Genomic DNA, 13,860 nt, shown 5'->3' with positions numbered 1-13,860 from the left:
CTTTGTTCAATTTGTCATACAATATTCCACCGATCAAGGAGCCAGACAGATTTCTGTGCGTATAAAAGTTATCTTGCTATTTTCAGTTACATATATGTTGGTCTAACTATTTTTCATAAATAAAATCGTCTTAAAGATACAAACAAAAATATCTCTATAATTAACAATTCAGAAATTACAGAAGTCAAGATAAACACTTTTATATCAGTAAAGGAATGCATGTTTAGAACAACACAAAATAAGAATGTACGCAAAAACAAGATAAGATACTTGTTCATTTCGTAACAGTAAATCTTTAGACCTATACTCGTCAATTATTTAGGTTGTCCGGGTATTGCATTTTTATAAATGTACACAACACAACTATCAAAGCACACATTAGTTTTACATTGGCCAATGGAAGTCAAGAAATTTGAAATCAGTGATAGAGTTTTGTGTGCAATGTCTCTTATTACGCATTTGTTTAGGCAAAGTGCACCCCGGATATCAAGTATGAAGGATTTATCACAGACTGTGAGCAAGTTCAGTTTAGACGAACGAGTGTATGTACTTTTGTTGGCCTATTCTGCTACATGTATATGGCATAATTAGTTAAGGAGCCATGTTATTCATATAAGGTAACCATATAAACAAATATCATTTTGGGAATACGAAACTCCTTTGACACATATGATAAATGTATCTTCATGTACATGCGTGACAACCCTTTAGCAATCGGCTGTAGTAAATAATTGTTATATCTGCGAAGGAAATTTTAAGAAAAGGACTTAGTAAAACCTAACGTCCATAAAACGTTTATACTTTTTTGCAAAGCTAGTTATAAGACACACTGTGTGCTTGTACCGAGTTAACCCGCTTTTGGTCCGCTTTTATACCCCACTCCACCATATTCCACATGTCACGGTATAGGACTTGAATAGCAAAACGAAGAGAAAATGTGTAGGCGCTCGGATAGCTCAGTCGGTAGAGCATCGGAACGGTATTCCGAGGCCCGGTCTGGCTGCACATTTTTCTCACCCTGTGACCCACACATTGCATACTAGTATAACGAAATAAAGGTATGTAAGACTGTATGTATATTTGTTCTTATCCCTTTGTTGATTTACTCGGACTACTTTGATATGATATTACATCATTTGAGACAATTTTCCACGCTTGATTATATTCATGTATTCATGTTATAAAAATTGTTTATATGAAAAACAAAGAAGATATACATGTACTAGTAAACTACCCAAAAGATCCGACTGTAAACAGCCAAGATGATGTTGCGAGATCTTCTCGTATAATCTGTCTCAGATCTGGAAATACAGGTCCATTCATCCCTGACCACCAACCCTGCTTACAGAAATTTAGTTTTTATCAATATTTTGAAAGTCCTTAAACATGCAACAGATATTGACTATTGAAAATATCATAAACTTTCATGCTGACAAAAGTTAAAACAAATGTGTCATTAATGGTTAGAAACTAGTAATAGATTTTATTTATGAAAGGTGAAAAAATAACCCGTCAGTGGGTACTTAGAAATATCTTCACTTTAATGGTAAGGCGGTTGTTCAAAGAGTGATATTTTATCTAAGCGATACACGGTCAATTATATAAACATTAACAATTGCAAATGCTCTTACCAAACCTATGAATGAGCAGCACAAAATTGCAGTGTGCACGATTCTTTGACGAAACAATTTGTCCTTCTTGATAAGCCTAATTGCCTGACAAACTCTTCCTTTATTTTTCACCTCATTAGTGTTGTTTTCGTCATGTGTTTCGGTTTGCTGCAATAGAATTTGCACGTGAACTTTAAATTTATGGTTGTCGTAGCTTCACAAAAAGACAAAGAGGTGAAAAATGTTGAGGCAAAGTTTGATGTTGTCTACTACATCCATACAGTGTTAACATGGTTAGGCCGAGGGTCTGACAAAGGACAAACATCTAAGACAATGTGGAATTTATTACTTTATGTTATGTTTATAAAATAACTGGAAGGGTTTCTTTTTATTTTGCTGTGAAAACAGAGTCAAACCTAGTATAAATCTAACTCCTCACATGTACATTATTATCAGGCAGTTATGGACAGTTCTTTGACCGACTATCTCGGTCGAAAGTTCCCAACGCAAAACTGACTGGACCACAAAATACTCGAAATTTTAACTTACCGTTGTATGTTTTATTATTTCTGTCTCATTGTTCACAAGTTTTCATCGTCTCCTTCTTCTCATGTTTCTGTCTTGTCTTCTCTTTCCATCGACATTTGTGGTTCTCATCTAGATAAAAGTTTAGGTCTATGTTTATATTCTTCAATGGTCACCGACAATGATTTTGATCTAAATCAATATCTGTATTTAATCAAACTGTTAACGGATTATATTTTTTGTTGGGTTTGACGACGCACAGACACAAATATAGGTCATACGTCGACTTTCCAGCTTTGATGGTGCAGGAAGACACCAGGTGCCCCTCCGTGCAATATTTCATCACGAGCGGGCAGCTGGGTAGAACCACCTACCTTCCGTAAGCCAGCTGGATGGCTTCCTCGCATGAAGAATTCATCGCCCCGAGTGAGGCTCGAATCCACATCGCTCTTATTCGATGATAACTCATCATAGCGAAAATACTTAAGAAACTAGCATCGAGACTTTAAATCTATCCAGTCTATGTATTTAACAGAATTGCTTACAGAGTATGTTCCTAGTAGACAAGGTTTGAGATCGTCGTCGTTATGCTGTTCCATACAACAAGTGCAAACTATTTAATGATAGAAGTTTCTGTGGAATGAACTGCCGTTAAAACTACGCAAAAGTAAATCACTTAATATATTCAAAAAATTCTTAGGACACTGTATTTCAGAGACTTCATGGCATTGTTTAATTTTTTTTTTTGATAATTGTTTTATATGGGATTACAGCATGTGATATTTAAATTTTTTGTAATTTCTTATATTTCAGCACTTATATTTTCAAGGTTTGTTAAATTAAATGTACTCGCTTGTACAGGCTCTATGGGTAGGGAAGTGTGTGGTATTTCTTTTTTTAAATAATAAGTGATGGCACCGGGGGGGGGGGGGGGGGGGGTTGAACCTCTATATGCAGCCCGTCTGGGTATACCATGTAAGGCTTTAAGCACTGGGGTTCGGCAATTAGGGTAAATTGGCCTCATGGGGTGGGGGTCATGACTGTTTGTTTAAATAAAGTTATTATTATCATCATCATCATCATCATTATTATTATCATTATTATCATCATCATCATTATTATGTACAACGCCATTGAATATGTCATCGTATAGAAATAGGCGTTTAATCCAATTTTTCAGTTTCAGTTTCAGTTTCAGTTTCAGTGCATATATTTTTATACCTAACAACTAAGCAGGTTGAGCATCATTTTGAGTTTATTTTACATGTACGTTTTTGTACCGAAAGCCATCACGACTTACACACATGATTTCCTCTTTAGTGTTTCGTGCTATACGCAGTTCCCTGAAAAAAGTACCACATACGATAAAGAGATTTAGAGAAAACTGTCCCTGAAATGGATGTTATGCAGAATCTTTGATTATTAGGAAGTGATTAATTTTGCGATAAACTACTATACCTGTAATATCCAAGTTACTGTTAATACATAATACCAAAAACGTGTAAAGGTTCATTTGACCTGTTTAGTCACGTTTTATCATACTACAACAACGCTCAGATAAGGATTATGCTCTGTGTGTGTGTGTGTGTGTGTGTGTGTGTGTGTGTGTGTGTGTGGTGCACGCGTCTGCGTGCTGTGGGTTTCGTTTTGAGGAGGCTGCGTTTTTGGTGCGTGGCATTCCCTGTTGGATATTTGTCTTTGTTTTTTACACAGGATCTCCTTGTTTCAATTTTACCGTCAGGCTATTTTGGATAGTGCACTACAATTGAAATCTTTGTTAGGCCTACCGATTAATGCAGTGATGTTTCCGTTTTTACGCTGGAAGTAATTACTTCTTAACCAGGAGGTATGATTTAATATCCAAACACTTGTAGCACTCAATTAAATGAGAAACTCGCGCAAACTTTGTTACGGGCCTATATAAACAGATTACTATGCATAGACCTACTGTTTTAAGTTTTGAGTCACTGTGAGTATCCTAACTCTCATACAGTTTTGCATTGCGCACGAATTTAGTTATATACACAGTCACTAAAAACAGTCGAGTCCTAGCTTGGACATCACTGTCTGCCCTGTGTGATTTTCTCGGATTTCTCCCAACAGGCAACCTTTTTAAGCATCATTTATTTTTTTCAACTAATTATTTAAGCCGGAACTCTTTTGTTGCTATTATAAATTTTTTGATGTTTTATTTATTTTCAAAATAGGGAATAGTGTTAGCCACGCAGTCACCTTTAATCAATAAATCTATAAATAGCTTAATAGGGAGGGTGTCACTCTAACATGTATATGTATATTTTCTCACTGGTTAGAGACCACCAAATGTTTTCACAATTGACTTCCATGATAACATTACGTATGTAAACACTTACAGCTGTAAAAATGAAAAAGTTACAGCTGTAAAAGTGCCTCAAAGGTACAGCTGTAGAAATATCACAGGTCTTGGAAAAGAGGACATTATTTTAAGGGACGAAAGCATTTAGGATAAATCGTAATTCTCTAGAAAGGGTAGTACTTACTACAAAAATGGCAAAATAAATGATCTTGTAAATAAAATAAAAATATGAAATATGTTTACAGTATAGCATTTGCAAAATTCAAGAGTAGGATGCAAAGTAGAAACTATGCACCAGATCTTGTATATGAAACTTTCCCTGTCATGAAAACATATGACAATTTTGTAATTATTTAATTTAATCTTATCGGCTTCGAATATAGTGTAAATTGTTATTTAATGCATGTACTTATACATGTCCTTTTACAACCATATTACATAAAAAAAGCAGTTGCACTTACTCCATAATGGTTAGAATTCCAGTATTTTAGAAGATGTGGAGTCTCTGTGAACTTCGGTTATATCCCGCCAAAATTAATTAAAGATGGCTGACAGTACGCATGTTTCCCTCCAAAGAAAAAGGTTTCAGCTCTAATTTTGAGACATGATCATATCATTTTACAGCTGTAACTTTAACTGTATTTTTTTACAGCTGATTTTTTGAGAATTGCATGTTTTACACCTGTAAATTTCAACTGTATTTCTGGTCATTTTTCACGTACAGGTCGTACTGTAGCCTGGGAAGCCGTTGATAATATTCATGCTTTGTCAGAAAAAAATCATACCTAAAATCTATGCACTAAAGGTCCCGCTTAATTTGCGCTAATTAGTGTTAATTGGCATTCATCGAGTTTCTGATATTGTCAATTTGCAGGTAGAAAAAAAAGAAATTATCAGACTGGATTCCCAGGCTAGTCATACTGTAAAATAGATGTTGTTATATGAAATCTGCAAGCATACATTTGAAATAATCACGAATTTATTTCTAAATAAAAACACAACTGTTTTACAGCTGTATAATTCCGTACATGTATCTTGAGTATAACACTGAATAGTTTGGTTTAAACATATTTATTCCACATAAAATTTATGTATATATATTATATAAACATGTATTACATCTGTATGGATATGATTAGAACGAAAGACAATGTTCTTCTACTATGTCTGGTATATTTATTTGTTTCGTTTATACTGCCTTCAGCTTTAAGATTTTACGAATTATGGAATATCTATGATTGAAAAGAATATAAAAATGAAAATGACCATAACTCTAACGATAGAAAGTCTTTACAAAATGTATAACACTGAATATCTATATCTTTTATTAAATAAACAGAAGTAGTTATTGGCATTAATACGCGGAAAGTCCGAGCGGGGCCGAAGGCCCCGCGAGGGCTTGGAGCGCTTTTAGATAACATGTATGACGTATGTGAAATATATGAAACAATAATGAAAACAAATGAGAAAAATATTTCCAATACCATGCAAATTGAATTTCGTCTCCAGCTATCATGGGGGCCGCCATTTTGAATTCTTGATTATTTAGGCGCTTATTGGTCAAAGTTAGACGCAATCGCTCATTGAGCCTAAGACCGGAAATGTTGACTTTTGGAAAATTTAATTACGACAATATTTACGACAAACTAAGTGTGCGTACATTTAACTTTATGGACAACTTTATCAATATGTTGCCGGTCTGATTTTATATGGTGAAATTTGACTTGAAAAATGAGCGAACTACGACGTGAACGCTACAAAACAAATTTGCCGCTGTATGACGTCATCGGCGTCAGTGAAAACATTTCTGCGATCCATTATTTATACGACATAACAGACTTGAAGGGTACTGCATTATTTTGAGTATTGAAATTCACCTGAATACTTATCTGCATTTTTTTCACTGACAAAAAGTTGGGAAAATGCAGATCATACAAATGTCTAAGCAGTACCAAAATGCAAAATGTTTTATTCTTGATATGCTATTATAAGTGCCATAAGAGAATGGCAGTGGTATGGGGCAATGACAGTTATTTTAGACCTTTAACATCAAAATAAAGTATTCAATGTCTACATATCTTGTTGTTATCAAGAAAGGAGCCTTATTTTATTCCATTGATTTTCTGATAGCATTTTTTTTTAATTAATGAAAGTAATACAAATAAAATAATCACTTATTCTAAAAAAAATATATTTGTGAGTTAACCCTATTGTATTTCAATTATTTCGCAAAATTACATATGCATGAAAGTTATTTTAATTGGAAATTTACTGAATCACAGACTGCACGTTCGGATTTTCTATTTGTATGCAGTTGGTGAAAAAGCATTTGTATGATAATAAGAGGGCTCTTAAAGTTTACTAGTTAAAAAATGAAAAATCAAACGCAAGCTGTAAGCAACTCAGACCTGTAAGCCACACAGAGATAATTTATTATATCGAAAAGAAAAGTATTTAAGGAACAAATACTTTACTTTTTATAACATTACGTCTGTGTGACTTACAGGTTTGAGTTGGTGTTCTTACAGCTTGCACTTTAATTTTCATCTTTAATTAATAAATATACGATCACAAATTTGATAAATGATAAATAGGAACCTGTACGTCCTAACTGGATCAAATTTTTGTTTTTCTCGGGACTGATGAATTACAATACAGCGATTTTTTCTCTATATCAACAGGTCCCGTAATAGGTCACATTCCCTATTGCCAAATATGGCATTTAATCAAAATTTCAGCAGTTAAAATTCCCAATTTTGAGGGGAAAAAAACACAAATTTTATGTCAATCCTTGAGTCACAGTTATATGTATAAAATACGTTTCAAATGAGAGAAAATGGAAGCTGACAAAATGTGTATTTACAATACGATATATTTTCCACAATTTGGAGAATTTGAGAGTCATTTATTCCCAATTTCCAGAATGTCTATTCTATTTGAACTATTTTTTCCCATTAGAATGGTACCAGACCCATTCCCGAAATAGTGGAAAAAAAATCGCCGAAATAATAAACTTAATATTTTCTTTAGTATTTTAGACATGGCATGTGCTCATGAATTGTTGAATTTGAGTAAATAAATGACAATGACTACCAGAAATTTTATATTCAAGAGTGTTTGTTTGTTTGTTTGTTTTGGGTTTAACGCCAAACTCGCGACCCCGAGATCCGTAGACCAACGCTCTTACCTACTGAGCTAAGCGGGCGGGCGCATATATTCAAGAGTGAGAAGTAATTATAAGTAAGATATTTAAAAAAACCATAATGACGGCATCTTTATGACAACTAATCATATCTTTTTACCAGCGATTATCTTGTACACTGGTAATACAGTTCATAATAGTATATATATATTGATAACCGGATATTTCCACTCCGGGTCTAGAGGTCCGGTAATCGGACCCCTCGCCACTTCCTTTATGCAAAGTTTAAACATAAACTTTACAAGTTTATGTGTATTAACAGAACTACACATTAGGTTTAAAATAGCACACACTGTATTCAAGTACAGATAAATACAGTATAAATGTGTAATGGGACTAATGGCTGCTTTTTAACAATTAACTGTAACTACATAACTTATCATGACTAAACTTAATTTATATATTCAGTAAAGTTAATAACATTTGATGAGGCTTTTATACATTCAAAGTTAATACCGATAAAACATTTTCAAGTGAAAGATGGCCATTGGATATCTTTAAGTATTTCGATTTCGTTGAAAGCTTGAAGTGAATTGCCTTCTGGAAAAACACACTGGTAGCTAGTCGAACTAATCCGACGTATACAGTTTGTTTTATATTGTGACGGTCAAACTGCGATGGCTGCAAAAGTCAGAAATTAAAAAGCAGCCACTCAGCAACAATAAGCTTGTCTAACTGGTAGCATGAGGGGTGTTGCACATTTCATTATCTTCCATGAACGACTACATCAAACCGAGTCTGCTGTCACTGTGGTTGCACGTCATAGTCCAGACTCATTCTAATTATTTTACTATTTAATCCACCAAATATATAACACCGTTTTTCATTGCATCTTCACTGTAAAGACTTTATTAAGATTAATTTAACTTGTAACGGGCTTTCCGCGTCATAGGTAGCACCTAATTTCATATTATATTTTTTCTTTGAATTGATGTTACATTTTATTCAGCCTAATAGATTTTGTAAAAATAATTTAGATATTTTTAGGCAAATACTCCATTCCGCTAAAACGGAAATAAAACAATAAAGTCGGATAATAATTTTGTACGATATTGATTTGTGACTGTTTAATCATTTCACTTTGTTTTATCCATATGCATATTATATGCTATGGATTATAAATAAATCTGAAATCTAATTTTCCTTAAACACTATTGACTATTTCAATTTTTACCTGTGTAAGTACAAGAGATAATTTTGAAAGCAATTAAAGTTTTAAGTTAATACAAATGTTACGTGTAAATTTAAATTTTATCTAGCATGGAAATAGCCTTTTTTATCAAAACCAAACCCACGTTTTAGCGATTGTTTCACACGTTGTAATTTTTTAATTGGTGGTCTCTGACCAACTGAAGTGAAAATATCGGGTAGTTTCCCTTGGAAGAGTACTTTGTTTATAGCAACAAAAATGGCGCTGCTCGTTCGGGATCCGACGGGTGCTGAGTATGCAAACGCGGAGCAAGAACTTCAAGAAAGGATATTAAACATATATGGGGCACCAGAAAATGACGATCAGCTATTCAGGTATTGTTTTGTTTAAGTAAAACAATAAGGAACTCTCACAATTTTGGGAAAATAGCAATTTAAATTGATAATTGTTAAACCGGAAGTACATGTTTGAAGCTAATTGAAGTGTCGTAATTTTACGGGAAAATTTACGTGTCTTCATTTGACGTCAGTTCGGCATACTGTCGTTCATCTTGAATTGAAATGGAGAAGAATATTCACAAAATTTTGACACAAAATTAAACACACAAGCAATGAATGCTTTTGCAGCACTTTATAAATTAGGGGCCACTCAACGATATCATTCTAAAGCCTCGGGGTATGTAAGATTCATCAGTGCAGTACACTTCTTACTTTTTATAGTGTCACAGGGTGAGAAAACTGTGCAGCCAGACAGGGACTCGAACATGGGCCCTCTGAATACCGTTCTGATGCTCTACTGACTGAGCTACCCAGCCGGCTACACACTTTCTCTCCCACGATTTAATATTCAGTCCAATACCCTGACATTTTACCAGTTTTGAGACCAGCATAGATGGTGTCGCAACAAGAGGGAAGGTGTGTAGCAGTTCTTGTATCAGGTGGCCTTGGTAGCTCAATTGGTAGAGCATTGGCACGTTAAGCAGAAGGTTCGAGTCCCAGTTGGGACTGCACATTTTTCCTGAGACTGTTAAACGACAACAATTAAAACAATTAAACGACAACAATACTTAAGGATTTATTACACTTCATAGTACAAAAACTCTAGCCATATAAGGAAGTACCCTTTTCTCTCCATTTCGTTAAATTCATTAAAATTTTGAACCGGTCTTCTATGGCCGTGACCTTCTTGCAAGAAATGTAAACAATGGGCTGCAACATGTCTTTTTAGGGAGACCTCAAAGTATCATATAAAATTGAACGGAAGAAATAAGATGGGTTATTGCATTAAAACATGTTTATAAGTTATTTCACATTAGTATGAGAAGTAAAAGTGTTTTTTTCCGCCTCAAAGTATCACACGGAGCATTTTTTATGTGCAAAAGATGACTTGACGTACGTTTCTGAAGTTGCCTTCCAGGTTATGATGTCAGAAAACAAATCAGTGCGAGAGCTACATGTAAAAAATTCCGGTATCAGGAAATGATCGGTATCACGATTTGAGGTTACTCGAGGGTAGAGGATAGTATATTCCCGGCTGTAGTATGTCCATGGATTCCATGGATTTCAGCATGGTCTGTTATCCATGGAGTATTGGAACACATATCCATGGACAAAAACTGTGTATCCCTGGATAAAAATCCATGCCTGTCCAGGGACAGTGGCCATGGACATGGACAATGTCCATGGCATCCATGGCCAGTGTCCAGGGCATATCCATGGACAGTGGCCATGCCATCCATGGACATTGTCCAGTGTCTGAGCCATCCATGGATGGTGTCCATGCCATCCGTGGACTGGGTCCATGCCATCCAAGGACCTGTCATCATGCAGCACTTCTTAGCCTAGCCTGGCAATTGTGGCTTGAACTTCCTACCGTAACAGGGCATTTGTTCAAATCTACATATCAGACAAGTGGATGTCTGGTAAAGAATGATAAATATTCACTTAGCTTTAACTAAAAAATTAAACTACAAGATATATTAAATATAAAAATGATTTAATAGAAAGTTATGAATACAACAAAATCATTTTTGGAGTTATGTTGGCTCACTATAGGTGGCACTAGAATGTCTCTTATAGCTTTGCTAAAACCATCACCAGGGTCAGGAACCTCATCCCAGCCATTTCTGAAATTGATATAAACAATTTATATTAATAATTGCAATTAAAATGTTTAGACAATACAATATTACCTATGTGAAATGAAAACTCTAAATCCAGAATTTATTTGCAGTTACCATTTAAATGTTGTATCAAAACCAATTACTTTATAATTGGACACTGAAATGAAAATAAGAGAACAATCTGTGGGTACTATCCCTCATCTCAGTAAATGCTTATTAATAATGATGACAGACAAGCTTAAAAAGAAATTTTAGAATTTTGTACTGACAAAAAATTACTGTCATAAAATGTTGATGGAATTATCAGCCTGTCAGTGAAACCTTATCCCCAACAAGATAGATTAATACATCATCAACCTTTTATAGAAATAAATATACTAGTGTAAGTGTTTGCAAATATTTACTTACAGTTTAGTGTTTGATGGGGTCTCTGTCTGTGATCTCATTTCATCCAGTAGCATAGGCACTAAAGCCATCAAATATCTCTGATTACATCATTTCATTCATACATGTTGAAGACAATGCTTCTAATAACTAAATATGTACACTCTTGCATCTGCAAAGTAAAATTATAAGATAATGTTTAGACTTCTTGTAAGCCAAAGTGATTGTAGGACTAATTACAAGAAATGAATAATAGAAAACTGCAAGAACTATATGCATTAAATAAACTGTTGCTACAGAAGCATAATTATGTATCATTCACATATACCTTAAAAAATACCTGTAACCAGGTGAAAGTTTAAGCCGCTGAGATGAATAAAGTTCCTGCTTCAGTCTATTTATTTTAGTTCTATGATATACAGATTTAAATTATATTTTAGTTCAGAAATTTTAATGTTCTTACCTGATATCTCTCTAAAAGCATTTTAGAATTTCAAGGTACAAAATTATTTAGCTCCATTCCATTTTGCCTCCAACATCTAGACAAAGCACTTCCTGTTTACATTCAAATTGTTGTATTCATGAGCAATATTCCTTGGAACAGTATAGTTACTGAAGGGAATATCTGGAATGTTCTTAAAAACTATATACAGTTCATGAGAATTTTTCCATTTATTTGCTCACAGAATTTGCAAAGATCACAGAAAAAAATAAAAAAGTATTGGGATTATTTCTTGGGGCTACATGTGTAAAACGGCTTCAGAAACCTGCATTTCCATTGGTCTTTATCTTGGTCAGAATCTCCAGATGTTATCAGCTATCTCTGTGTGTTCATTAATACAACAGTACACATTGAACAGCAGTGTATTAAATGGCTGTAAAAGCTAGATAAATAATCACTGCCTGGATTATCAAAGGCATAGACTAATTCAGTTTATAATATGATGAGTTTACATATATGAGCATAATTTCATAACAATTTCTTTGACTATATGACATTTAATCCTTATGAACTACTGTATTTTTTTTGGTGATGTTCAATAACAAACTGAAAGAAATGAATAGCTTAATAGTGGGGTATATTTTCAATGATGTATGATATCTTGTTACATCAACTATCAAGATGAATTAATAAAATGATATAATTCTAATTTACATTTTTTTAAATATTTTATTTAGTTACATTCCTTGTTTCATTTCAGTTAATTTGAATACCTATATGACCATAAAACGGTAAGGACAGTAATGAATTAATAATTTTTAAAAAAAATCCCATTTTTTCGACTTAGAACTTTTTCTGCCTTATTCATCAGAAAATTTCTAAGTGTGAACAGAAAAGCTGACCATGGACCATGTCCATGCTGCTATTCACTTTCCATGGACAATGTCCATGATATCCCTGCCTTCATCCCTGGACAACTGTCCATGGATTCAACTTTTCCATGGAAAAACTCCTAATTCACCTGGATATCCATGCTCTGGCCATGGATATCCATGTTTTAACCATGGATAAAAATATCTGGCCATGGACATTCTACAGCCGGGAAGCCTTAAGGGTTCACTTATACTGACTTGCTTATTAAATGAGCTATCTTCAATAAAGATGCGGTAGAGTAAGTGTCGTAATTGTGAGAGGTACGTCTCTTAGACTAGTTCCATTCCCAGTCAGCAGTATTTTTAGCTCACATTGTGACTCAGGTCATTGTCCGGCGACGTGTGTCGTGCGTCATCCATCAACATTTGACTAATTGTTAACACTCTAGAAGCCACACTTGTGATCCAATCTTTAGGAAGCTTGGTCAGAATGTTTGTCTTGATGATCTCTAGGTCAAGTTACAAACTGGGTCATGTTGGATCAAAAACTAGGTCAGTAGGCCAAATCAAAAAAAAATTTGTTAACACTATCAGAGTCCACAGTTTAAGTTTGAACCTCATGAGAATTATTTGACCTTTAAGTCAAGTTCAAATCTGAGTCATGTGGGATCAAAAACTAGGTCACCTGGTCAAATCAAAGGAAACGCGTGTTAACACTAGAGGCCACATTTATGACCCTACCCATCAGCATTTTGTCCAGATGTGCGGCTATTGATTAGCACTATGTAGCATTGCTTTTGATTTTTAAATTGTTTTCTAGTTATTTTTATTCTCGAAACATTTCACTTCCAGGAAATGTTACAAAAATGAAAATGACACTATTTTATAGGCACTGGCCTCCAGTTTGTACAAAAAAAAAATGTATAAAACAATTTGGTATCAGGAAATAAATGCTATATTTGAAATTTTCTTAAGAAGGCTTTGAAACTTAATGACAGACTATATGTTATGAAGTTCACTTGAGAATTAGTTGCTTTTACTATTTTTTACAAAGAAAATGGAAAAGCGTTTTTGTAACGCTTTAAAATTTACTCAAGGTAAACTGTCTAAATTATACATAAATATCTATATATTATTATATATAACGTGTTAAAACATATAATCCTCCCTGGCAGTATTGGTAAAGACAGCAGAAAAGTTTTTATTGCAGCGGCGGCA

The 13,860-nt window shown here is 34.1% G+C and overlaps 1 protein-coding gene and 1 long non-coding RNA gene across 7 annotated transcripts in view; one reads left to right on the top strand and one right to left on the bottom strand.

Moving 5' to 3' along the window:
* The first annotated feature begins 9,067 nt into the window (after window positions 1–9,067).
* The window catches only part of LOC123530949 (uncharacterized protein C10orf67, mitochondrial-like), a 55,045-nt gene continuing 50,252 nt past the window's right edge, over window positions 9,068–13,860 (top strand). For 5 of the 6 annotated variants that reach the window (XM_053517328.1, XM_053517327.1, XM_053517324.1 and 2 more), the window contains exon 1: window positions 9,068–9,196. In XM_053517328.1, coding sequence (XP_053373303.1) covers window positions 9,081–9,196 — 116 coding nt within the window. In that variant the 5' untranslated portion in view covers window positions 9,068–9,080. Of the gene's footprint in view, window positions 9,197–9,361; window positions 9,498–13,860 lie in introns of those variants that run through there. The other variant, XM_053517323.1, reaches the window with a different exon arrangement.
* LOC123545744 (uncharacterized) lies at window positions 10,535–12,872 on the bottom strand. Its single transcript, XR_006685431.2, has 3 exons — window positions 11,792–12,872; window positions 11,353–11,500; window positions 10,535–10,947 (listed from the first exon to the last, which is right to left on the bottom strand). It is a non-coding gene; the product is annotated as an uncharacterized LOC123545744 (long non-coding RNA).

The sequence above is a fragment of the Mercenaria mercenaria genome, chromosome 11 (assembly GCF_021730395.1).
Source record: "Mercenaria mercenaria strain notata chromosome 11, MADL_Memer_1, whole genome shotgun sequence".
Classification (NCBI taxonomy): domain Eukaryota; kingdom Metazoa; phylum Mollusca; class Bivalvia; order Venerida; family Veneridae; genus Mercenaria; species Mercenaria mercenaria.
Note: the sequence above shows the minus strand (reverse complement) of the source record. Positions and strands in the feature narration are given on the sequence as shown.